This window comes from Ranitomeya variabilis, chromosome 4, assembly GCF_051348905.1.
Source record: "Ranitomeya variabilis isolate aRanVar5 chromosome 4, aRanVar5.hap1, whole genome shotgun sequence".
NCBI classification, from domain to species: Eukaryota; Metazoa; Chordata; class Amphibia; order Anura; family Dendrobatidae; genus Ranitomeya; species Ranitomeya variabilis.
In genome coordinates, this window is record NC_135235.1 from 460,584,401 (window position 1) to 460,612,365 (window position 27,965).

At 45.1% G+C, this 27,965-nt stretch overlaps 1 protein-coding gene across 2 annotated transcripts in view; it reads left to right on the forward strand.

The window, feature by feature from the left end:
• The window catches only part of LOC143765203 (protein-glutamine gamma-glutamyltransferase E-like), a 126,925-nt gene extending 104,840 nt beyond the window's left edge, over positions 1-22,085 (forward strand). For both annotated transcript variants that reach the window (XM_077251640.1, XM_077251641.1), the window contains exons 8-13: positions 4,204-4,307; positions 10,132-10,374; positions 11,054-11,368; positions 12,913-13,070; positions 18,397-18,530; positions 21,608-22,085. In XM_077251640.1, the coding sequence (XP_077107755.1) occupies positions 4,204-4,307; positions 10,132-10,374; positions 11,054-11,368; positions 12,913-13,070; positions 18,397-18,530; positions 21,608-21,758 (1,105 nt within the window). In that variant the 3' untranslated portion in view covers positions 21,759-22,085. The remainder of the gene's footprint in view (positions 1-4,203; positions 4,308-10,131; positions 10,375-11,053; positions 11,369-12,912; positions 13,071-18,396; positions 18,531-21,607) is intronic.
• Positions 22,086-27,965: the final 5,880 nt, after the last annotated feature.

Below are 27,965 nucleotides of genomic sequence, written 5' to 3' on the forward strand. Positions count from 1 at the left end.
TGGAAAGAATATGCAGAGTTAATGAACACGGTAACGGCAGTTCTTTTTGTACACTTATCGTGTCAGATGTTCCTCAGACTGTAGATACTACTTGAGGGTTAGTAACGGCTGGCGCGGTGCTTGTCCAAAAAAAAGGTTCTGCTAGTAACGGCGGTCCGTCTTCTGGTGGCAAAGGATAAGATGTGCACTCTCGCTAGTGCTGGTGCAGACTGAACATGGAGGGATACTCCAGAATATAGTCCTGTACAACAACAGTCGCACTCAATAAAAGGAGTTTTTAGAATTTTCGTTTAGTCAAAAAACGTGATTTCTTTATTGTGAACAAACACCAAAATGAGGGTATCACCGCAGTGTTTCAAGACAGGTAACGTTTCGACCCACAGGGTCTTTCTCAAACCTTACTTACAATGGTAGATACCGAGTAGAGGGTACAAATCCCTGTAGAAATGCAGGAGTCCCGTTAGGGGCTGTAATACGAGGAAATCTGGTGTCTGCGGTGGTGGTGTGTCACACCATGAATGAAGTTTAGCAATTAAAGATTCTTTCCACTCATGAAGCAGAAAAAAAAACAAAATACATACAAGCACATAACATAAAGTTCAAAAAAGTGCACATAAAAAGTTAATTTGGGTGAAAAACAAGACAAAAAACAGGTGCAAAGGCAATGATTAATTGAGGCTTATGGATGCAACAAAAAGTATACTACAGTACAGTAGCATAGCTACCGGGGGGCAGAGGGTGCAGGCGCACTGGGCCAGTTGCTCTGAGGGGGCCCACCCGGAGCTACGCTACTGTAATTGTATCAGTTACATTCTGCGGCAAATCAGGGAGAATTGATCTCCATGCTCTGCCGCTATGGGGCCTCTGAGCAGGCAGGGGGGCCCGGTGCCAGCAGTTGGCCTCCCGCCGTCATCGGAAGATCAGCTGTACCGGCATTTAGCCACTGATCGCAATGAAGGGAGAAGGAGCTCTAAGCTCCTTCTCCCATCATCCCCCTGTCAGTGTCGGAGTCTGACGTCACCGACACTGACAGTGGGCGCGATGATGTCACTGCCCGGTGCCCGCTGTCAAGAGATCAGCGGGAGCAGCGCATGAACCAGGAAGAAGAGAGGTGAGTATTTTTTTTATGGGATCTGCCGCCTTATTACAGGGTCTGCCTATGGGGGTGCTGCCTTATTACAGGGTCTCCCTATGGGGGTGCTGCCTTATTACAGGGTCTGCCTATGGGGGTGCCGCCTTATTACAGGGTCTGACTATGGGGGCTGCCTTATTACAGGGTCTGACTATGGGGGGCTGCCTTATTACAGGGTCGGACTATGGGGGGCTGCCTTATTACAGGGTTGGACTATGGGGGGCTGCCTTATTACAGGGTCTGACTGTGGGGAGCTGCCTTATTACAGGGTCTGCCTATGGGGGGCTGCCTTATTACAGGGTCTGACTATGGGGGGCTGCCTTATTACAGGGTCTGACTATGGGGGGCTGCCTTATTACAGGGTCTGACTATGGGGGTGCTGCCTTATTACAGGGTCAGCCTATAGGGGTGCTGCCTTATTACAGGGTTTGACTATGGGGGCTGCCTTATTACAGGGTCTGACTATGGGGGCTGCCTTATTACACAGTCTGACTATGGGGCTGCCTTATTACAGGGTCTGACTATGGGGGGAATGCCTTATTACAGGGTCTGACTATGGGGGTGCTGCCTTATTACAGGGTCTGACTATGGGGGTGCTGCCTTATTACAGGGTCAGCCTATAGGGGTGCTGCCTTATTACAGGGTTTGACTATGGGGGCTGCCTTATTACAGGGTCTGACAATGGGGGCTGCCTTATTAGATGGTCTACCTATAGGGGTCCTGCCTTATTACATGGTCTGACTATGGGGGTGCTGCCTTATTACAGGGTCTGACTGGGGGTGCTGCCTTATTACAGGGTCTGACTATGGGGGTGCTGCCTTATTACAGGGTTGGACTATGGGGGGCTGCCTTATTACAGGGTCTGACTATGGGGGCTGCCTTATTACAGGGTCTGCCTATAGGGGTGCTGCTTTATTACAGGGTATGACTATTGGGGCTGCCTTATTACAGGGTCTGCCGCCTTATTACAGGGTCTGCCTATGGGGGTGCTGCCTTATTACAGGGTCTGCCTATGGGGGTTCTGCCTTATACTACAGAGTCTGCCTATGGGGGTTCTGCCTAATTACAGGGTCTGTCTATGGGGGTACTGCCTTATTACAGAGTCTGCCTATGGGGGATGCCTTATTACAGGGTCTGCCTATAGGGGTTCTGCCTTATTACAGGGTCTGACTATGGAGGTGCTGCCTTATTACAGGGCCTGACTATGGGGGTGCTGCCTTATTACAGGGTCTGCCTATAGGGGTGCTGCCTGATTACAGGGTCTGACTATGGGAGTACTGCCTTATTACAGGGTCTGCCTATAGGGGTGCTTCCTTATTACAGGGTCTGACTATGGGGGCTTCCTTATTACAGAGTCTGACTATGGGGGTGCTGCCTTATTACAGGGTCTGCTTATGGGGGTTCTGCCTTATTACAGGGTCTGCCTATGGGGGTACTGCCTTATTACAGAGTCTGCCTACGGGGGATGCCTTATGCTATAGAGTCTGCCTATGGGGAGTGCATTATACTATATTGTGGACTATTTGGTGCATTATGCTACTGTATATGGAGGCTATCTAGGGGGACGTCATACACAATGGAGATTAAAGTGAGGGGGTCATCAGGGGCAGTAATAGAGTCACATACGGCAGCAGCGGCTCAGTATTGGGGTATCAGGTGCAGCAATAGGGACATATATGGCAGCAGCAGCTCAGTATTGGGGTATCAGGTGCAGTAATAGGGACACATATGGCAACAGCGGCTCAGTATTGGGATATCAGGTGCAGTAATAGGGACACATACGGCAGCAGTGGCTCAGTATTGGGGTATCAGGTGCAGTAATAGGGACACATATGCAACAGCGGCTCAGTATTGGGATATCTGGTGCAGTAATAGGGACACATACGGCAGCAGCGGCTCAGTATTGGGGTATCAGGTGCAGTAATATGGACATATACGGCAGCAGCAGCTCAGTATTGAGGTATCAGGGGCAGTAATAGGGACACATACGGCAGCAGCGGCTCAGTATTGGGGTATCAGGTGCAGTAATGGGGACACATAAGACAGCAGCGGCTCAGTATTGGGGTATCAGGTGCTGTAATAGGGACACATACGGCAGCAGCGGCTCAGTATTGGGGTATCAGGTGCAGTAACAGGGACACATACGGCAGCAGCGGCTCAGTATTGGGGTATCAGGGGCAGTAATAGGGACACATATGCAGCAGCGGCTCAGTATTGGGGCATCGGATGTAGTAATAAGGACACATATGGCTGCAGTGGCTCAGTATTGGGGTATCAGGGGCAGTAACAGGGACACATACGGCAGCAGCGGCTCAGTATTGGGGTATCAGGGGCAGTAATATGGACACATACGGCAGCAGCGGCGCAGTATTGGGGTATCAGGTGCAGTAACAGTGACACGTACAGCAGCAGTGGCTCAGTATTGGGGTATCAGGGGCAGTAATAGGAACACATACGGCGCCAGCGGCTCAGTATTGGGGTATCAGCAGGATGAGGAGTTTGTGCAGGTTGGGAATAGATGGTGATGGGGCTGGAATATTTGAAGTGAAATGTGTCTTTGTTGTATTCTCTGCAGACGAGTTGTAGCTGGAAGAAGTTGTCATGTCGGTCTGGGCCAGAAGGAAAAGACTGGAAAAATGAATGATTCCATCAGAAAGGACGTCAGCGGTAAGTCATTATCTGTAACTGTGCAGTGATCTGTTATATGTTGTGTAGGGCTGGTATCTACCACTGACCATATGGCGGTAATATCCATGTTGGTCGTTATATAGAGATTATCTTCAGTAACAGCACGGTCATCTGCTGAGGTTCTCCTCCACTATTAGGGCGCGTCACCGAGTTGTAATCAAGGTTACCTGGTTAGGGGCCCACTCAGAAGTTTCGCCCCCCTGAACCAAAACCCTAACTATGCCTCTGCTTTAGTATAATGGTATATGAAGATTACAGAAACGATAACATTTCAGTCATGTGGGCTAAAATAAATTTTCCATGTAAGCAGATTACTGAATCATGGACTGCCATATAGCAAGTCAGAAACTGGTATATCTCTGAAAACTGTTTTGACTTCATAGGAACTATCATGTTTGGGTAGAAGCTTGGCTTACCAGAAGTGACCTAGGCTCTGCTTATGATGGATGGCAGGTTTTGGACTCCACTCCACAGGAATTAAGTGAAGGTACAATAATAAATGTTTGCTGCATAGATTACACAGGGTGAATGTGAATTAAGTACTCATGCTTTGGAGGGTGTTATAGAAGGCCTGGTACCCTAAGGTTGTGTCTAAAATTGTAGCACTATTACAGTGGCTTGCAAAAGTATTCACCCCGCGCCCCCCCCCCCCCCTTTTTGGGGGGGCTTGCAACAGTTCATGTAAAGAACATGCCTACAACTGTGAACATTTGGTTTTCTTTAAATTGTGAAGCAAACAGCAAATAGGACTAAATAACTGAAAACTTCAGTGTGCATAGCATTTCATCCTCTTTAATTCAGAACTATGTAGAGCCTCCTTTGGTGGCAATTACAGCTAGTCACTTTGGATTAGTCTTTATGAGCTTTTCACATCTTGCCACTTTGATTATTCCCATTCCTCACAAAAAAACTGCTCCTGCTCCTTCAAGTTAGATGGTTTCCTCTGATGGAGAGCAATCTTCAAGTTTGACTACAGATTGTCAATTGGATTAAGGTTTGGGTTTTTACTAGACCACTCCAACACATTTACACATTTCCCATTAAACCACTCAAGTATTGCTTTAGCAGTATGTAATTGTCTTTTTGGAAGTTGAACCACCATCCCAGTCTCAAATCACTGACAGAATGAAAACGGTTTTGGTCAAGAAGATCCCTGTATTTGGCACCATCCATCTTCCTCTTGACTATTTTCCTTGTCCCTGTTGCAAAAACATCCCCATAGCTTGATTCTGCCACCACCATATTTCACTGTGGGGCTGGTGTTCTTGGGGTGATGAGCTGTTTTGTTTTGGCACATAGTGTTTACCTTGGTTGCCAAAAGTCTAATTTTGGTCTTGTGTGACCACAGCACCTTACTCCATACTTTTGGGGAGTCTCCCACATTTCTTTTGGCAGACTCAAAACGAGCTTTACAATTTGTGTGTAAGTAAAGGTCTTTTTCTTCTCACTCTTTCATAAAGGCCGCCTATGGAGTGTACTGCTTATTGGGGTCATATGGACAGATACTCCAGTCTTTGCTTGGAAAATCTGCAGTTCATTCAAAGTTACCTTTTGGTCTCTGTGTTGTCTCTTTGATTAATGCCCTGCTTTAACGGGCTGGGAGTTTTATTGGCGGGTGCCATCTCTTGGCAGATTTGTTGTGTTTCCATGTTATTTCCATTTGATAATAATGGATTTGATGGTGCTCCAGGGGGATCATCAGAGATTGGAATGGGTTTTTTTATAATCGAACCCTGACTTGTACTTCTCAACAACTTTGTCCCTGACTTATTTGGAGATCTTCTTGGTCCTCATGGTGTTTTTTGAGTAATGGTTCCTCTTGTTTAAGAGTGTTACATCCCCTGAACTTTCAGAAAAGGTGTGTATATACTGGCTGACCATGTGACTTTTGGAATGAACACAGGTGGACTTCCTTTCACAAAGCATATGACTTATGAAGGGAATTGTTTGCACCAGACTTTTTAGGGGCTTCATAGCAAAAGGGGTGAATACGTATACACATGCCAACTTTTAGTTATTTGGTCACATAAATTTAATTTATGCCTATATTTTTCTCAATTCACCAACTTAGAAAATGTTAGTGCTGATGCATCACACACAAATGGGATTACAAAAATATTTAATCAAAGATAGTAATGTAACAAAATTGTTAAAAAAGGTCAAGGGGGTGAAAACGTTTGTGAGCCACTGTATTTGTACATGGCACAGTTATTAGATTGTTATACTGTATATGGAGCTGCTATGTGGCCACTGTATACTGTCATTATTTGGGTGCTGTATGACTGTTTTACATTATGTAGCAATGCAACTTTTTACTACTTGCACTGTATAGTTAATAGTTTTGCAGTGTGTGGCAGACTTGTAAGGCATTCTCGTTAAGAACCATTTGTTTTATATATTTTTTTAATTGTTTACATAGCACCAACATATTCTGCAGTGGTATACAGAGCATTATCATCAACCATTGCCATCATTGAACTCACCACCTACTCTACCTATTTCACACATTGAGGTCAATTTAATTTCATGTCACTTGACTTTGTAGTATATTGTCTATAGGTGTAATTTGGCCAACGTGTGGCCTTTATGGCTTTGTGACTTGGGCAGCATACTGTTTGGCACTTACAGGATATACTTGTGTATAATCCAAGATTTTCAGCACTTTTTTTGTGCTGAAAATGCCCCCCTCAGCTTATACACCAGTCATTGTCCCAGAAAGTCAGCAGGGGAGAGGGAGGGCAGTGGAGGAGCAGCGGCAGGAAGCGGCGGCTGTGACATCATACTCACCCTCCTCGATCCGTCGCTGAACGTCCCTGCATCTCCGTTGTCCTGGCGCAGCAGCTCTTCCTGTGTTGATCAGTCAGGTGGTACCACTCATTAATGTAATGAATATGTACGCGTCTCCACTCCCAAGGGCGTGGAGCACATATTCATTACCTTAATGAGCGGTACCACGTGACCGCTCAGCACAGGAGAGCTGCCAGTGCTGCGCTGGGACAACGGAGATGCAGGGACGTGCAGCAACAGACTGAGAAGGGTGAGTATGACGGGGAGGAAGGGGGAGCCATGTGTATGATGGGGGAGGACAGGGGAGCCACGCATACAAGGAGGGGACCAGGAGAGCCACGCATATGATGGGGGAGCCAGGTATATTACAGGGGAGGGCGGGGAGCCATGCATGTGATGGGGAGGTGTTGTGAATTCTGTTGTGGGTTCTGCTCTTGGGCTCCCTCCGGTGGTTATAAGTGGTAGTGCTGCTCTTTATCCTTCACAGCAGTCATCAGGTGCGTCCACTTCGGACGGGGCTATTTACTCTGGCTTCACCCTTTAGTGAGTTCCAGTTGTTCATTGTTCTGGAGGATTCACATCCCTTCCTGGTCGCTCCTGCTTGCAGTTCATTTCTTCAAGATAAGTTCTGCTTGTTTTTCTGCCCACATGTTGTGGGCCTCATTGTTCAGTGCATTACATGTTTTTTCTTGTCCAGCTTAATCTGTGTAAGGATTTATGCAGCCAAGCTGGAATTTCTGGAGAGGCAGATTTACCCTCTATGTCTTTAGTTAGATGTGGAGTTTTTTGTATTATCTGTGGTGGACATTTCTTAGTATTTTTATACTGACCGCATAGTTCTCTGTCCTATCTTTTCTATCAAGCTAGATTGGCCTCCTTTGCTAAATTCTGTTTTCAGCCTGTGTATGTTTTTTCCTCTCCTCTCACAGTCAATATTTGTGGGGGGCTGCCTATCCTTTGGGAATTTTCTCTGAGGCAAGATAGTTTTCCCTTTTCTATCTATAGGGTTAATTAGTCCTCCGGCTGTGTCGAGGTGTCTAGGATTGGTAGGTACATCCCACGGCTACTTCTAGTTGCGGTGTTAAGTCCAGGGTCTGCGGTCAGTACAGTTACCACATTCTCCAGATTACGTCTCATGCCGCTCCTAGGCCACCAGTTCATAACAGGGAGGAAGGAGGAGCCACACATATGGAACGCCCGCCAGGGCTGTGGGGTACTCGGTACCGGGTCTGGTACTTAAAGGGATGTGTCACGGCATCGGTGATCCGGTCCGTGGCCCTGGGTGCCCATGTTAAAAGGAAGTCTTTAAAGGGGTTTTTGAAATAAAGAAATTTGTGACTCCACCTGTGGTATTCGGTCAGGGATGACCTATGCTGCGTAAAGGGGTCCTCTGGGGTGATGTTATGGCAGCCAGATGGTATAATTTCCCACAGGTGAAGTAGGTCCTCAGGGCTCCCGGTGACTAGATGGAAGATGGTGAGTGGTGCAGTAAAGAATGAAGGATGAAGTTATGCAGCCTTTTTACCTGGTTTACTGATGGTAGCAGTTATAGAGAAGAAGGCGTGCACTCAGTGTATGGTTAGATAGGTGCTGGCTGGATGTGGAAATGATCCAAACAAAGTCATATATTGAAGAAAACAGCCGCACTCAGGTTTGGATTTTTTAAATGCATAACAGGAGCAAAAAGTTTATTCAAGTCACCACAGTGTTAAGGCAATTAGGAGAGGGACTCCGTGGTAGGTATAAAGTAGGTGAGTAGGTAACGTTTCGACCCCATGGTGGGTCTTTGTCAAACCTCACTTGAAAGAGGATAAGGATAGCAAAACGGAGATGCAGTGTAGAAAATCTGGAGAAATTCCCAGTATGGACTATGGTTAATGCATGTGGAGATCCGGAATGGCACAGAAGGGATATGTCCCTGGGAATGCTGCAGGAGCTAGAGCAGTGCCTGGTGGTGATGTGCACGTCGAAACGTTACCTACTCACCTACTTTATACCTACCACGGAGTCCCTCTCCTAATTGCCTTAACACTATGGTGACTTGACTAAACTTTTTGCTCCTGTTATGCATTTAAAAAATCCAAACCTGAGTGTGGCTGTTTTCTTCAATATATTTCTTCAATATACTGATGGTAGCAGGCAGCCTCAGTCCAGGGCACCAGATCACAGGTACAGGCAGGGTCCGGCCAGCTTGGAAGCAAGTTCAGAGTCTCCTTTAACCAGGTGGAGTTAAAAGCCTTCCTTTTAGCGTGGTGGTATTGTAGTCCCTTACTGCCTAAGGCTTCTGGCAAGGTCCTCTCAGTTATATCTGTCCTTTATTGAAGTGGGACACATACCCATATGAAAGGTGACTCGAGCCTTTTTACAGGGTCTCTATCATGACCCGGGCTCTATGTGTCACTGTGTCTCCTGGGTATTAGGGCAGACAAGTTACATGTAGTCTAGCTGTCCTACTGGTTTCTGCTGTGCCTCCTAGAGTATGACACAACCTCAGTCTTCCAGTTACCGGTATCTGTGCTCTGTCAGGGAGGTAGCCCAATCGCTGCTATTCTCCCTTGTTGTCACTCTCCTGTGCTTTGCTCTCCAGCACATTAGCTAAAGTCTATTTTTCCATCTGTATCTCGTTATCTAGGAGCTACAGCACCTCAGGCTGTACGGCCCCTCACCCGTCCTTCTGCCACAGACTGCTCCAGTCTGCTGTCCGACAACAACTGTCTAACTCTCACCAACTGCCTAGCAACTAACCCCTCTTCCCGACCAGAGAGAGCAGCTCCCCTGAAGTCGGGTGTAGAGCTCCCCCTTCTGGCCTGGAGTCAGAATGGTGTTGTATATGCTAATTACCTGTTAAAAGGAATCTTCCATCGCTCCCAAGCGTGACATCACTGTGACACTGTGACAACCAGGACCCTGGGGCGTCACACATTTGATGGGGAGGAGGGAGAGCCACGCACATGACAGGGGAGGACAGGGGAACCACGCATATGAAGGGGAGGATGGAAGAGCCATGCATATGTTGGGGAGGAAGGGGGAGCCATGCATACTGCAAGGGGACCGGGGAAGCCACTCATACAATGAAGGGACTAGGTAAGCAACGCATACAATGAGGGGACTGGGAGAGCCACATAGAGCAGGATAGGACAGAGGGAGCCACACAGAGCAAGATAGGGATGAAGGGACAATGCGTACCAGGCTTATACTCGAGTCAATAAGCTTACCCAGTCTTCCGTGGCAAAATTAGATGCCTCGGCTTATACTCTGGTTGGCTTATACTCTAGGATATACGGTAGTTATGCACTGTAGGGCATGTTTATTTGTTCACTGTATGACCTTACCATACATTGCAGGGAGGTTCACCAATAAAAGATGGCACACAGAATATAATTAATTGAAAGGCTGGTAACGATTTTTCATCCCCTCATTAGCACTTTGAGAAGAATTAGTAGGCATAATTAAGCCTTCGTTCAGTTGCCATATTTGTTTTACTACCACCTCTTTCTAACTCTTCGGTCTCATTTCCGTGACAGGGTTATATCGTCTTGGACCTTGCTCTGTGAAGGCTATTAAAGAGGGCGATGTGGACTTGGCCTATGATGCACCTTTTGTATATGCCGAATTGAATGCCGACGTAAAGACCTGGTTGATCTCTGCTGATGAGTCCAAGAAAAAAATTAAATTAAACACAAGCACAGTAGGAAGATTTACTAGCACCAAGGCTATTAATTCAGATGAGCGTGTTGATGTCACCAACAATTACAAATATCCTGAAGGTAAAGATATCTTTCTTTTTACATCAAAGCAAAAAAGGTTTGAAATGTGGCCATTTACTTCGTTAGGAAGGTTCTTTACAGATGAATATAGTGGGTTCCTATTTTAATCAGTAATCTTGCAACAAGTGTTTCCCTGCAGGACGATCATAGGGGAAATTTTAATTCTCACTAAAATCCGAGTTGTCTGCATGATCTATGCCTATGAGGAGTCCTCTAGAGCGAAATCTTTTTTTTCAATAGCTTTCCACTCTGGCTAAGAAATGATTGTCTTGATTAGAAGATTCATTTCCCTTAATTCATTAATGGGTAAATTGAAAATCGTAAAAACAACCTTACCAGCAAATTTGTCTGAGGTACCAAATTGGCAAAAATGACTCATTTACAGTATTAGTAGTGTCTGTTGATGGAAAAGCTGTTATTTAATATGGTAATCATTAAATATCTTAGATGGATCCCAAGGAGTCAAAATGGTAAAACTGCTTCTCTATACAGCAATATGGTTAGTAGTAATTAAGCAGATCTGCAAACCTTACAAAAACTGTAATGGCAGCCATACGAACCGTACCTGGTATTTTCATATCCAAATTTGACTATTGATTATTCTGTGCCTACACAGACCGTTGGAGACTTTTATTAGGGATCGGTTACTGTAATTAATCAAGTTTTTGTACATTTTCAGGCACCCCCAAAGAAAGAGAAATATTTAGGAAGGCTCAAAGTAAGCTGAAAGGTAGTGGTCTCAGAAGAAGCACAGTCGCATTCTCAGCAAGTCACTCAGAAGCTGCCCCAAAGATTGAGTTTAGTGGCAGTTTTACGAGCAGCAGTGACATAGAAGTAGGCCAAGATGTCACATTCATCCTGGATCTAAAAAACACAAGCACTAATGAAATGAGTCTACAAGTAAACTTGACTGCATCTGCTATTGTATACACCAATGCCACAGTCAGCGATGTCCTAACCAACGCTCAGTCTGTGAAACTGGGGTCAAATGAAGGTAGATTTATTTATTTATTTTTTAAAGGTAATTGTTTAGTTTTGCAATTAATAAAAATATATATTTTAGATTTGTTTTTAAGGTGGCATATGTTTACAAATGTCTTTACATTTTTAAATATGCAAATTGCCTCTTCTGAGAAAAAGAGGACTTAACTCTATAGTGCCACCTGTTGGAAGTAGCGATCCTACAAGTCACAGTCAACTCTTTAATGAGTCGTGCAATATGACTTAGGATAAAAGCCAAATCAGTATCTCAATTCGCAGACACGGTGTTTCGGGCTGTTGGCCCTCGTCAGTGTGAAGCATGAGAACTGATTTGGCTAGGTGAGAGGCTCTGGACTGGGGTAACGTTTCTCCTTATGGAGAGTGACATTTACATTTTTAGAAATTCATTTCAGCGATCAGCAGTAATTTGTGAAACCTGATACTAAGTGATCAGCTCTTGTCCAGCATGGCAATAAAGGAAATTAAGCCTTACATAGTGCCTAGTTACTTAAATGAGAGGATGACTTATGGCTATCCTTGATAATATAAATAAATAATTTGGTGTGCAAAATACTGTTGAGAGACTCCTTTTAAAGACCAGTTCCGCCATACTTTTGAATGGCTAGTCTGTTCCTCCAATAATGAGATATCAGCATTTCAATTTGCGTATATGCCATTGGCTATGGTAGATCTGAAGCCTCTGTCACTCCAGCTCATTCCTGCCAAAGTGCTGCCACCTCCTGCTTGATGAACATCCTGTATGCGATGTGACTTCAGTTAAAGGAAAAAGCGGGGAATAGAGCTGGAGTGACAGAGGCTTCAAATCTGCAATACCCATTTGGTTATTAATTCAAACGCTGATTTCTCACTGAGGAACACATTGCCATGTAAAGGTATTGCTGGATTTGCCTTCAGAAGAGGTAAATGCACATGTAAATAGTTGATCTTGTGAATTTCTAATTGAACGCTTCCTTTTAACTAATTTCTTAGGCAGCTTTGATCAATGTAGAGACTGTTCAGATCTGGTCCAACACCCTTGAGTTAAGGTCCATTTGCACCTCAAGATAATTGTGACTCAGCATTCCTGGGAACTCTCATTTACTGATGATGTTGTGGTCTACACAGGTTGATGGTTCACCAGGTGATCCACAGAGTGCTACAGAATGCAATAGCAGCCTATGCACACTGAATTATGTATTACTGATCATTTAGTGCAAGCTGTAACTACTCATTAAAGGACTGGATTGTTAATTCATGCAAAGAAGTTGCTAATCGGCGGTACTTTAGTGCCACACATCCTCAAATGTTAGCAGACCTTTACAAGTTGATCTATGTGAAGAAATACAAAACCTGTTAGCGATTTTTTTTTCCCACTATGCAACACAGGCTTGGATTCTTTCTAGGCCAGCAGGGACCTGAATATCACTTCCCTCCCACAAAGGATTATATTCTTTGTCTTAGAGGGTTCTTGAGGGTTTTCTGCACACATGCAATGAGTTTCAACACAGATGAACTACAAAAGTTGATTTGACATTCTGCACTCTTCACTTCTTTCAGAAAAAAACATCCCATACACTATACCTTATGCTGACTATGAAAATGCCATAACTACAGACAACATGATTAAAGTGGTGGCCGTATGTGAAGACGACAAAGGCGGAAAGCTCCTGGTGGAGACTGTGATTTTGCTGAAGAATCCACCCATTGTGATGAAGGTATCTTATAATCAAATACTTTAAGCCTTCAAACATAGTAAAGTATACATTTTTGTCCATCCCCTTTCTTTTGCTAGAAAGAACAGTGTTACCTCATGGCAGGAGTCTCAAAATAAGCAAATTAAATGTAAAACCCTGTCATTTTTCATTTCATGGTGTTTTCTTCTTGGAAAGGCACTATAGACAACTAGCCTGGGACCTTCCTTTATGATCCTGGGCAATCGCATACCTTCTTTTCATGATCACGTTTTCTTTACCATTTTTCTTAATTTTTTTTTACCATAACATTAATATCTCTAACAGCTAACCATCAGCAGATATTAGTTTGGGTTACTGTAATACACACTTTCTAGGGACCTTATGATACTAATATTATGCAAGTGCAGCGCCCCAGAGTCCTGGTCGTTGCAGTAGCATGGTTCAGCCACTAAGGGGGGCCATGCTGCGTTCGATGGCACGGAAGGAGTTCTCTGAGCAGGTATCACAGTCACCAATACATTTCACAGCTGGGCCTCCGGGGGGAGCTAAGGGTGCTATTCATTAGGCCACTCCCCACCATAGTGGGTAAACTGGGGGTCAGGCAGGAAGTTAGAGAGAATGCTGACGGGATTGAACGGAGCAACACCTGGTGGCAGAGGGTGTTGTGAAGGGAGAGACTGTAGGGTCTCTGCCAGGGGTGGGATCCTGGCAGAGGCTTGGCATGGAAAGAACGTAAAGGGACCGTGCCTGCTCAGCATAGCGGCGGTGCCCAAGGAAGGACTAAGAAGCGAGATAGATTGTGCTGAGTGAGAAACGAAATCAAGCGAAAGGAGATACCAGTGAGGGTTGTGCTGAAAGAGGCAGCACCTTACTGAGGCGCACTACCGGTGGCCGGAACGCCGAGGAGGTAAAGAGTTTCAAGCCATACCTCAGACCTACGGCAGGGCAGTTAGCTTGAGGCGGACTATCTCACGCATCACCCAGGAAGGCAAAAGGGGGGTACCAACAGGAGAGGGGCGCAGATAGAGTCCCGGAAGATCTCCGAGCCTCCCCGTCATACGGGTGCGTTCCTACCATAGTATCTGGAGGGACGAGGAAGATCATTGCGAATTAAGTTGTTGTGAGGGAACACGAGAAACAGACACAACAGTTGTGGGGTACTTTCCGTAAGCACAGCAGGGAAGGACTGCAACACATAGCGCTAGAAGGAAGGCACCGATTTCCACCTGCAAGGAGAGCTCTGGAAGTGCCATTGGACCGGCCGGACTTGCGCAGCCTGGTGAGCCGTATTCCGGACTGAGGACCCAGAGAGCTTCAGTAAAGAGGTAAAGAGACTGCAACCTGGTGTCCTCGTTATTTACCGCGACCTGCACCCCACAACTGCACCGCTACAACATCACTTATTGCACCGGACGTCCCCCACTGACAGACAGGGCCACGGACCGGGTCTAGCCACCGTGACAACCCCAGGACTGAGACCTAGAGGCCCGGCTCCGGGTACCCCTCGGCCCTGCGGCGGTGTGGGGGCGCTCCAAACTTGGCGTCACGAACAGGATCTACTTAAGCCTGAAGAATCAGGTCATGTGTGCCTAGAGACTGTGATTTACTGTGCTTGGACTGTACTTTATTGCAAGACTGTGTGCTGTGCCATTTGCCGCCAAAATCCGCCGCCATTGCAGCGCTGAGGAAAGCGCAGGAAGAGAAGAGGGGCGTGGAGTGGGCGTAGACGAGCTGGAGAGCGCGAACAGTAATGGCCGCCCAGTCTAAGTATTTCTGTGTCCTGAGGACGTGCCCGTCAACAGCTGAGGTACGCCTCCTGATCTTGGTCGGAGGGTGGAGACCATGGGGACGGGGCCGCCCACGGAAGAGACCGCGGGAAGAAGACGCGGAAGAGGAGAAAAAGATGGCGGCACCTGAAGCACCACGCGGAGCTGAGTCGGCTCAGTCTGAGGCCGCGGCGTCAGAGATAGGCTCCGAGGCACCGCTGCTGGGAGGTCTGACCCTTACCGAGTCCCTGATGGGCCGACCTCCGACGCCGTTATCGGAGGAACGTGTGGCTGCGGCCGAGGCTCGCCAGCTGACCCGCCGACTGAGGGCCGATGCCCGCGTGCTCACCCGGGTGGGCCAACCCACCGAGATTAAGCTGTCTCCCATTGCTCCTTACCCGGACCCGGCTGAAGGCGCCCTACCTGCACCGGGTCTGAAGATCATGCCGGATGCGGAGCACTTACGGCGCCTTATGGCAGAGTGGCGGAGCCGGCCCCAGCCTGCAGAGCAAGTGGACTTGGTTAGTGTCCCCGAGATTTCGCCCTCACACTGGGGTGTTGTGGTGGCCTTCCATCCCCAGCAAGGGAGAGGGGTCATACAGGAGATCGGGGAGCCGATCCAGGTCCGAGTGGACCGAGAAGAGGTGGAACCTTCTGGCAGGCGGTCTGATTGCAATCTGGAGCCGGGGGACGCCGTCACCTATACGAGGTGGAGAAAGAACACCAGTGAGACGGGCTGGTTTGCCCGGGGGGTCCAACGATGTGTCGCCCTCCAGGCTGCTGCTGGGACACCAGAAGAGGATAATCCTGGAGGAAAGGCAGCGGGACCTGATCCCGCGGAACCAGGGGAAGTTCGACCTCACCGCGCCCCGGAGAGGCGGGTACGCCTACCGACGAGAAGGACCTCCCGGAGAGGGATTCTATCCTTACTGGGACCAGAACGGCGTCCTGGCTCACCTGGCCGATCTGTGAGTCTGGTGAAGCCAGGAAGAAGGTCACCTCCCGTAGAACCCCAGTAAGATTTTATTACTTTATGAAAATGTAAATAGTTACTGTTTGTCTTTTATTCCTTTAAGTTGCTGCTAAACCCGCCCAGGGTTAATGGATCCCTCTGTTCACCCGGGATCCTCTTTGTTTGTTTTCCTTTCCTAAAATTTTTGCACAAGTTTAAAGAACTGCAGAAATCATGGACTGTGCATGATTCGAACTTCCCTTGTAAATAGTTTGCACCTTCTTAAAGGTGCTCCCTACTGGTTTTAGCCAAAGACACTTTGCGAAGATATTTGCCCTATTTGTTTGAGTTAAAGACACTTTGCGAAGATATTTGCCCTATTTGTTTGAAAGACACTTTGCGAAGATACCTTTCCTACCGGTTCTAGTTAAAGACACTTTGCGAAGATACCATGCCGGAACCTTTGCATGGGCCGGTAGGCTGAGGAGACGAGCTACCTTAGAAAGACTTGGTCTCCTCTTAAAGGGGATGTGAGAAACTGAACTTGAGAGAGATACTGTTGCAGAACAGTAATGCCATAATGATGCCTTGAAAAGAAATGTAACTGTTTTACATGCTAAGTTATATGTGTTGAATTTGTTAAAATGTGAAATTTGAATAATGTTTTGAAGACAGGAAAGATGCAGAGAGCCCGTAGGGGTAGAAGTAGAGGTCTGCACAGTTGAAAGTAAGAGAAGTAATAATGAGGGTGAGGATAGAAGGTAAACCCTGCGTCCCCATTGAAAAGTTACTTTATTGCTAAGGACAGAGAGTGAACCCGTAGGGGTTAGAGAGTGAGTCCTTAAAGGGGCCGAGTAGAGCTGGCTCAGAGTTCTTCAACCGAAAGGAATGTTATGTCTATACTGTGTATAGTAGCGAAAGGCAGTAGGCCCTGGCTGAACAGGGCGGTCCTGTAGAAGAAAGGAGAGGCAGTAGGCCTGGTGCCGTAGGGACAGGCGGTCCTGCAGGTTCACAAGAAGGAGAATGTAAAGTTGAAATGCCTTATAATGTGATTATAGGAAGGCCTTTGATAGACTAAGAGTGTGAGTTTCTTAAAGGCAATGTTAAGTTATTATTTCAAAAATTGCACTAAATAGAATACCCGGTTGGGTAACAGAAGTTATTTATACTCTGTAAATTATAAGGTTAATTATGTTTGTAACGTTACAAGTGTCCTCACCTCCCATAAAGGGAAGCCTACTTAAGTATACTTATTGTTATTTGCACTCAACAAAATTGTATGTCTTTTTGCTAACCTGTATTGTTGTTTTTCTTCCCAGTCCCGGAGTACTGTGTTTAACCAGGGGGGAGTGCAGCGCCCCAGAGTCCTGGTCGTTGCAGTAGCATGGTTCAGCCACTAAGGGGGGCCATGCTGCGTTCGATGGCACGGAAGGAGTTCTCTGAGCAGGTATCACAGTCACCAATACATTTCACAGCTGGGCCTCCGGGGGGAGCTAAGGGTGCTATTCATTAGGCCACTCCCCACCATAGTGGGTAAACTGGGGGTCAGGCAGGAAGTTAGAGAGAATGCTGACGGGATTGAACGGAGCAACACCTGGTGGCAGAGGGTGTTGTGAAGGGAGAGACTGTAGGGTCTCTGCCAGGGGTGGGATCCTGGCAGAGGCTTGGCATGGAAAGAACGTAAAGGGACCGTGCCTGCTCAGCATAGCGGCGGTGCCCAAGGAAGGACTAAGAAGCGAGATAGATTGTGCTGAGTGAGAAACGAAATCAAGCGAAAGGAGATACCAGTGAGGGTTGTGCTGAAAGAGGCAGCACCTTACTGAGGCGCACTACCGGTGGCCGGAACGCCGAGGAGGTAAAGAGTTTCAAGCCATACCTCAGACCTACGGCAGGGCAGTTAGCTTGAGGCGGACTGTCTCACGCATCACCCAGGAAGGCAAAAGGGGGGTACCAACAGGAGAGGGGCGCAGATAGAGTCCCGGAAGATCTCCGAGCCTCCCCGTCATACGGGTGCGTTCCTACCATAGTATCTGGAGGGACGAGGAAGATCATTGCGAATTAAGTTGTTGTGAGGGAACACGAGAAACAGACACAACAGTTGTGGGGTACTTTCCGTAAGCACAGCAGGGAAGGACTGCAACACATAGCGCTAGAAGGAAGGCACCGATTTCCACCTGCAAGGAGAGCTCTGGAAGTGCCATTGGACCGGCCGGACTTGCGCAGCCTGGTGAGCCGTATTCCGGACTGAGGACCCAGAGAGCTTCAGTAAAGAGGTAAAGAGACTGCAACCTGGTGTCCTCGTTATTTACCGCGACCTGCACCCCACAACTGCACCGCTACAACATCACTTATTGCACCGGACGTCCCCCACTGACAGACAGGGCCACGGACCGGGTCTAGCCACCGTGACAACCCCAGGACTGAGACCTAGAGGCCCGGCTCCGGGTACCCCTCGGCCCTGCGGCGGTGTGGGGGCGCTCCACAAGCAGTTCCATGGATGGTCATAGTTTAAATATATTTATGTACATTTTTAATCTCTGCAATTGGGATTCATCATTGATTGTCTTTTAAAAAGTAAATTGTGTCACTAACATACTCCGAGGTGTGATATCTGTCGTATTCATTTCAGATCACAGATCAAGCCCACCTAAATAAACCTCTGAGCGTAGAGATTGCATTCACCAATCCGACAACAGAAGAAGTCCATAACTGTGTTCTGATTGTTGAGGGGAGTGGGCTCATAGAAGAGAAAGTCACAATTGAGTAAGTATTTTAATACAAAAAAAATAATTAACTGCATACTAGTGCGCACTGGTATACCATGATACTTGGAGAACCACATCTTCAAATATATTTTGATAGGAGGAACATTAGGTAGTGGATCAGATCTGGCTTAATATCTTAATGGATGTATGTAATGAAAATTTTTGAGCTGCATACATATTGCTGATAAAATCTCATATCAAGGTGGTTTTCTACCAAAACTTTATATGGTCATCAACCATTTCAAATGTCGTTTTCTGCTATCTGTAAAACTTGCCAAAAAAATCAATTGCTTACATAACTAAAAATGACAAGAAGGACTGACTAAATTGAACCTGTATATGGGTACCGAGGATTTTAGAAGCAATTTAATTAGTCTACAATCAGATCTTTTGAAAAGCAATTTAAAGATGAACAATTAATTTAAAACCCTGCTGTTCTGTTCGGTCAAAAATGACCGTTTTTGAAGTTTGATATTTTTTAAAAAATTCATTATGCGGTTCTGAAACTTATGGTTACTTCTATTTTCCTAATTAGAGGGGTTCTTTCTTTAGGGTACCTTTTTTTTTTTTTTTTTGGATTAGTTTTTGTGCCACATTTTTTTTTTTACACTTGTACTGTTCCCGGTCAAAAATGACCGAATAGCATTTTATGCTATTTCAGCCATTTTTTGAGTAAAACAAATGAGTTATAATTTCTTTTGACACTACTTATTGCATCTACTATTGTTTATGAAGTAAACAGTTGCTTTAGGTGCAGATTTACACATGCTTTCGGTACAAACCATACGCATTGGCTTTCAGTACAGTTCTGTGCAATTTTTTTTCTCTGTACGTTATTTACCCTGCTTTTCCTCTAAAAATAAATAAATTCAGTTGTCAAGATTGCATATTGGAAAAGAAAAGATCGTACCAACTTGGGCAGATATTGCAAAAAAGAAAAATGACAATACTGGGAACGGTAAGAAAAAACAAGCCTGAGCTTCCACAAGGTATTCTCAGCAAAAGAGGTGTACATAGTTCCATGTTTTGTTTCACTCAAGATACAACAGTGGTTTCTTATGTTCCAAAAAAATAAATAAACAAGCGATACTTATGAGCACAATGCACAATGATGATGCAATAAGCAATCGAGAAGATAGAAAGCCGGACATGATAATAGACTAGGCAGACATGTGTATCATTGTTGTCCTGAATGTAAACAATAAAATAATGTTAAGAATTTCTGGAAAAAAAACAACTGATTTTTTATTTTTTTTATTTTTTTTATTATTGTTACTATTTTTTTTCAAAATGTTTGCACGCAGTTAAATTTTATACTATAGTTAATTTTAGTTATAGTTAGTTATAGTTGTTATAGTAGTAGTTGTTTTAGTAAGTTAGTTAAGCTCAAATTTGTAATTTCTGAGCAGAATTCAATAAGCTCTTGTAACCTTTATAAACACAAAATAAATAAAAAAATTGAGTTTTTTACGTATTTTTTTTTTATGACTAACCATGTTCGCATACAGTATAATAGTGCAACTGGTATTCAAAAAATTATTTTTAAGTAGCTAAAACAGCATTTTAATAGGTCCGGACAAAAATGACCGGAGCAGTACAAGTGTATAGTGGAAACGAACAGAACAGCAGGGTTAAGTCTGTCTAAAGCTAGCCATGCACACTAGATTGATCAGCCGGCAACCATCTCTGCCAGCTCTCACACAGGAGCGCGCTTTCAGCTGAATTCTCCGGAGTACTCTGTGAAAACTGTCGCCAGACATTCGTCTCTCCAGGAGCATAAAGAAATCGGTAGTCTGAAATCAGACATGCCCGGTAGATATCTCCAACAATCAGTTGTCCAGGACCCCCATAACCACTAGACTCACTGACTAACATTAGTTTATTGTGTATGGGGCCTTTAGTGTCTCAAGTTTATAACCATTGCTTATTGCCATGGTCGTGTCTGATAAAAATTGACCAAATAGCTGTTTCTTTAAACACTTAAGTACAATCAGAAGACAAACGAAGAAGACTTTTGCATTAATGATTGCTACTAATGGAATTCATGTTTCACCCAAACGACTTTATTGGGGTTGTACCATTTGGACAACCCATTTCAACATGTCCTATAATAGGCAGTGGAAAAGGAAATTTCGCACATCCATCCGTAGGTAATATAAAGTTATTCTATTGAAGATCCATTAAAAAATAAGACATACAATAGGATGTAAAAAAGAATTACGCTTTTCAAGCGATACACTGATCTTAATCGTAGCATAGTAAAAAAATCGCATCAGCACATATGAAATAGATTAATCAAAACAAAGTTGTGTTTTTTTTCTTCTCCTTCATGTGTTTCCAATGTCTTGATTATTGTTGTCTTGAATTTCACCATTGGTTTACTCTTGCTTGTGATTGATCCTTTCCATCTATTTAATGTGTACTGATGTGATTTTTTTTTACTATACTATGATTGAGTGGTGTACCTCTTGAAACGCGTCAGTTTTTATATCCCACTGTATGTGTTCTTTTTATGGATCAATAACATAACTTTTTTATATTGCCTACGGATAGATTGTTTTTCTATGTTGTATAACAGTACATGGATGTCCTCCATTTACAAAAAAAAAACATTATAAGCCAAAGCAAAGAGTAGTCCCAAAGAGCAGCAACTGCCTTGTCTTTCAGAATTACTGTGTATAACTTGGTGTCCCATTGATTGAAAATAATTGTGGAATTATTATTGTGGTAATGTAAAACCATATAGCTCCTACAGCAGAAACTGGGATTAAATTATTTAAACCCAAAATGTTAAGTTATCAACTGCATATACTTGTTGTTTTATCTTCTAACAGCCAATGCCATAGGTAACTAGGATCGGCATGTTGGAGTTCGACATCTCTGGTTGTTTTGTACAGTCAAAAGACAAGACACCAGTAGAGGTATCTGGCAGTGTCTCATCTGCCTTTCACCAGTATAATACACACAATGAAATTAATCTAGTACAAAGCCTAAAGAAAATGTTGTTTTGGTAAAAGCCATGGAAAGATAACACCAATTTTGTACCTTATATAAATTTGCTGTTTTCACCTACAGAGTACCCCATCTGAGCAAGAACCAAAGATCCGTCACCAAAGTAGACATTGTACCTTACCGACCCGGTCAACGATGTCTCTTCGTGGACTTCTCGTGTGATAAATTCTCTGATGTTAAGGGGTCATTAACAATTAATGTTGTTTCCAATTAGATAATTCACAGTTTATTATAAGGAATTTTTCAAATCTAAAAAACTAAACAATTTACTTATGGGTGCATTTTTAATATAAAAAATAAAACGCTGTTCTGAACTTTGTTTTACTATTACGGTTTGCCTAACTCCTTTTATAAATATAGGGCAATGGGGTGTTTTGATAAGACAAATGATTAACAATTAAAAGTACACATCAAGTGTGTATATAGCACTGAACGGAAGCTTGAGATATCTGTTCCTATCGGGCTGGCTACTGGGCTTTTTGTTTTGTAAATAGGTGATTATTATTGTGACACATTTTGTAAAATTCCAATAAAAGATATGTTCAAAAGGAAAAATTCATGTTCATTGTGTACTGGGTACTGTTTAAAAATAAATATCCTGACCACTCATTAACCCCTTAAGGACCTAGTCACTTTGTACATTATGTGGTAATAACTCTGAAACGTTTTAATATATCCCAGTGATTATGAGAGTTTTTAAAGACATGTTGTCTTTCATGATGGTGGTAGATTTTGGTTAATATTTTCATAAATAAATGAAAATCATATTGAAAATTTGACTGGTGAAAATTTCACAATTTTCAAACTTTTTATACCCTTAAATCAAATGGTTATACCACACAAAATAGTTAACAAATAACATCTATCACATACAACCAAACGAATTCCTCTATAAAATCAACAACTATGATCCTCTTCACAACCAACTAACTTGTACCGATAGAGTAAGTGAAGTAGCAACACGATCAGAATTCTAAAATATATAAATAGCTTTATTATAATTTTTACAAGACAATTCCATCAAAAAATAATAAGACAAAATTTATCACAAACCATATAATCACATATGATACGTAACAGGGGTGCTCAAACCCTGTAACTCATGGACAATAATAACAGCTAACACAGAAAAAAGAAAAATAGAGACCCATGACCCATACATCCTGACACTACTGTCTACTAAAATATACATGAGCATAAATATATAGATATTGTATTAAATTGCACATGTGCATTAGATGCCAATCTGTAAAGCCGCTGGTTCTATACCCTCTTGTAACCGTAATGCCTGAAAAATAGATTTAAATCGATCTTGCCCAAAAGAGGGCTATAAAGTAAATATAAGCCTAATGGCTCGATCTGTTAGTCATGCTAAGTTGGATAAAGATAATCAGTTACCTGCAGCCATCTAAGTGTCAGGATGGTGGTCAAGGCACCACCTCGACGCGCGTTTCACTGTCCCTGCAGCTTTGAAGCTGATGAAGTTTCTGAAGTTAGAAGGGTTAAAAGTTTAATCAGTGATTTCTCATTTTTTTAACAACATTTACAAAACCATATTTTTTAGGGACCACATCACATTTGAAGTGATTTTAGGGTATTTTCTATGAAATGGGCCCCTCAAGGTGACACCATTCAAAAACTGTACCACTTAAAGTGCTCAAAGCCACATTCAAGAGGTTTTTTTAACCCTTCAGGTTCATTAAAGAAATGTGGAATGGAAAATAAAACCTTTTACTTTTTTTGTGAAAAGTTTATCTCCCAAAGAGTAACAGAAGAAAATGAACCTCCAAAACTTGCAATTTCTTCCAAAACAACAAAATATTGCTTTAGCCCCGAATTGTGTGGTGGAAAACCACTGTTTGGGTGCATAGCAAGACTTGGAAGGGAAGGAGCACCAAGACTCTTTAAATGCAATATTAGCTGGAATCATGAACTGGCGCCATGTGGCGTTTGGTGGGTCCCTGACAGGGCCGCCATCAGGGCATTACTGCCCTGACTGGCGTATGGGGCCCAGTGGGCAGAGGGGGCCTGCATAAGGCCCCATCTCATCGGCTCACCTGGTCCCTACCTTACCGCCGCTGCGGCAGTTTAATGCTATTGACATGCGGGTGCAGTCTCATGCCCACACGTCAATAGTTAACAGCCGCCAGCCAATCGGAGGCTGGCAGCTGATGTGAGCCGCAGCACGCACTTCGCCGGCATCTGATGTCATTGTCAGCCACCGGCAACTGCGCGCTTCACCTGCGTGAAGGGAGGGAGCTTCGCCGCCCGCCGCAAGAGCGCGGCCAGATAATAACTCGTGTTTTTTTTTTAGAGCGGCGATCCAGTGGGCCCTGGGGCAGAATGCTGGACACGCTGGGGGCAGAATGCTGGACACACTGGGGGCAGAATGCTGGATACACTAGGCAGAATGCTGGACACACTGGGGGCAGAAATGCTGGACACGCTGGGGGCAGAATGCTGGAGACACTGGGGGAAGAAATGCTGGAGACACTGGGGCAGAATGATGTACACACTGGGGGCAGAATGCTGGAGATGCTTGGGGTAGAATGCTGGACACACTGGGGGCAGAATGCTGGAGACACTGGGGGCAGAATGCTGGACACACTGGGGGCAGAAATGCTGGACACACTGGGGGCGGAAAATGCTGGACACAATGGGGGCAGAAATGCTGGACATACTGGGGGCAGAATGCTGGACACCCTGGGGGCAGCATGCTGGACACACTGGGGGCAGAATGCTGGACACACTATGCAGAATGCTGTAGCACTGGGGTAGAAATGCTGGACACGCTGGGGGCAGAATGCTGGACACACTGGGGGCAGAAATGCTGGACCCGCTGGGGGCAGAAATGCTGGACACACTGGGGGCAGAATGCTGGACACACTGGGGGCAGAATGCTGGACACACTGGGGGCAGAATGGTGGACACACTGGGGCAGACTGGTGGAGACACTTGGGGCAGGACTGGAGACATAGGGGGCAGAATGGAGATATGGGGTAGAATGAAAGACATGGTGGCATGATTATAGACACTGGGGGCATGATTGGAGACAGATCGTGCAGGATCATGGGGCAGGACAGATGCGGCGATCCAGTGGGCCCTGGGGCAGAATGCTGGACACGCTGGGGGCAGAATGCTGGACACACTGGGGGCAGAATGCTGGATACACTAGGCAGAATGCTGGACACACTGGGGGCAGAAATGCTGGACACACTGGGGGCAGAATGCTGGAGACACTGGGGGAAGAAATGCTGGAGACACTGGGACAGAATGATGTACACACTGGGGGCAGAATGCTGGAGATGCTTGGGGCAGAATGCTGGACACACTGGGGGCAGAATGCTGGAGACACTGGGGCAGAATGCTGGACACACTGGGGGCAGAAATGCTGGACACACTGGGGGCGGAAATGCTGGACACACTGGGGGCAGAAATGCTGGACACACTGGGGGCAGAATGCTGGACACCCTGGGGGCAGAATGCTGGACACACTGGGGGCAGAATGCTGGACACACTAGGCAGAATGCTGGAGCACTGGGGTAGAAATGCTGGACACGCTGGGGGCAGAATGCTGGACATGCTGGGGGCAGAAATGCTGGACCCGCTGGGGGCAGAAATGCTGGACACACTGGGGGCAGAATGCTGGACACACTGAGGGCAGAATGCTGGACACACTGGGGGCAGAATGGTGGACACACTGGGGCAGACTGGTGGAGACACTTGGGGCAGGACTGGAGACATAGGGGGCAGAATGGAGATATGGGGCAGAATGAAAGACATGGTGGCATGATTATAGACACTGGGGGCATGATTGGTGTTGTGAATTGAACTTTTTGGCTCCCTCTTGTGGTCACTAGCGACATGACACTTTGATTTTCTTTCCCCAGCTTGGTACCCACCTGGTTCGTTAGTCCAGGGGTGTTGCTATTTAAACTCCCTGGATTCTCAGTCTGGTGCCTGGCATCGTTGTAATCAGTTCCTTTCTGTTTGCTCCTGTCTGCTGGTCCTGGTTCTTTGCAAAATAAGCTAAGTCCTGCTTCCTTATTTTTTGGTTATTTGCATTGCTCTTATTTTTGTCCAGCTTGTACTAAATGTGATTCCTGATATTGCTGGAAGCTCTAGGGGGCTGATATTCTCCCCCCTTGCCGTTAGACGGTTTGGGGGTTCTTGAATATTCAGCGTGGAAATTTTGATAGGGTTTTTGCTGACCGTATAAGTCATCTTCCTATATTCTGCTATTAGTCAGTGGGCCTCTCTTTGCTAAAACCTAGTTCATTCTTACATTTGTCTTTTCTTCTTACCTCACCGTTATTATTTGTTGGGGGCTTGTATCCAACTTTTGGGGTCTTTTCTCTGGAGGCAAGAAAGGTCTATTGTTTCCCTTTAGGGTTAGTTAGTTCTCCGGCTGGCGCGAGACGTCTAGAACCAACGTAGGTACGTTCCCCGGCTACTGCTATTTGTTGTGCTAGGATCAGTTATACAGTCAGCCTAGTTACCACTGCCCTATGAGCTGGTTTTTTGTGTGTGCAGACTTGGTAATAACCTCTGAGACCCTCTGCCATTGGGGTCATAACAGTATGCCAGGCCAAAAGTAATACTTAATGCATTGCAGAAGTGGGATTATAAGAAAGGAAATTCTGAGGTTTCTGTTTTTTTGTTTTTTTTTTTCTTTCTTCCTCCCCTTTATCTCTGAGTGGCTTGAGCTTGCTGCAGACATGAATGTCCAGACTTTGATTACTAGTGTGGATCAGCTTGCTGCTCGTGTGCAGGGCATTCAAGATTTTGTTACTTGTAGTCCTATGTCAGAACCTAAAATACCTATTCCTGAACTGTTCTCTGGAGACCGATTTAAGTTTAGGAATTTCAGGAATAATTGTAAATTGTTTCTATCTCTGAGACCTCGTTCGTCTGGAGACTCAGCTCAGCAAGTAAAAATTGTTATCTCTTTCTTGCGGGGCGACCCTCAGGATTGGGCCTTCTCGTTAGCGCCAGGAGATCCGGCATTGGCAAATATTGATGCGTTTTTTCTGGCGCTCGGGTTGCTTTATGAGGAGCCCAATCTTGAAATTCAGGCAGAAAAAGCTTTGCTGGCTATCTCTCAGGGCCAGGATGAAGCTGAAGTGTATTGCCAAAAATTTCGGAAATGGTCCGTGCTTACTCAGTGGAATGAGTGTGCTCTGGCCGCAAATTTCAGAAATGGCCTTTCTGAAGCCATTAAGAATGTGATGGTGGGTTTCTCCATTCCTACAAGTCTGAATGATTCCATGGCGCTTGCTATTCAAATTGACCGGCGTTTGCGGGAGCGCAAAGCCGCTAATCCTCTGGTGGTGTTGTCTGAACAAACACCTGATTTAATGCAATGTGGTAGAATTCAGACTAGAAATGAACGGAAAAATCATAGACGTCAGAATGAGTTGTGTTTTTACTGTGGTGATCCTACACATGTTATATCAGCATGCTCTAAACGCTTAACAAAGGTGGTTAGTCCTGTCGCCATTGGTAATTTGCAACCTAAATTTATTTTGTCTGTGACTTTAATTTGCTCATTGTCTTCCTACCCTGTTATGGCGTTTGTGAATTCAGGTGCTGCCCTGAGTCTTATGGATTTTTCATTTGCCAAACGCTGTGGTTTTGTTCTTGAGCCGTTGGTAAATCCTATCCCTCTTAGAGGTATTGATGCTACGCCATTGGCGGAAAATAAGCCGCAGTTTTGGACACAGGTAACCATGTGTATGACTCCTGAACATCGGGAGGTGATTCGTTTTCTGGTTCTGCATAAAATGCATGATTTGGTCGTTTTGGGTCTACCATGGTTACAGACCCATAATCCAGTTTTGGATTGGAAGGCAATGTCTGTGTCATGTTTGGGCTGTCAGGGAATTCATGGAGATTCCCCGCCGGTGTCTATTGCTTCCTCTACTCCTTCGGAAGTTCCTGAGTATTTGTCTGATTATCAGGATGTATTCAGCGAGTCCAGGTCCAGTGCTCTTCCTCCTCATAGGGACTGTGACTGCGCTATAGATTTGATTCCGGGTAGTAAATTTCCTAAGGGAAGATTATTTAATCTGTCTGTACCTGAGCATACCGCGATGCGTTCGTATATCAAGGAGTCTCTGGAGAAGGGGCATATTCGTCCATCCTCTTCCCCTCTTGGTGCAGGATTCTTTTTTGTGGCCAAGAAGGACGGATCTTTGAGACCTTGTATAGACTATCGGCTTCTGAATAAAATCACTGTTAAATTTCAGTATCCTTTGCCTCTGTTGTCGGACTTGTTTGCCCGGATTAAGGGTGCCAAGTGGTTCACCAAGATAGATCTTCGTGGTGCGTACAACCTTGTGCGCATTAAGCAGGGAGATGAATGGAAAACTGCATTTAATACGCCCGAAGGTCATTTTGAGTACTTGGTGATGCCTTTTGG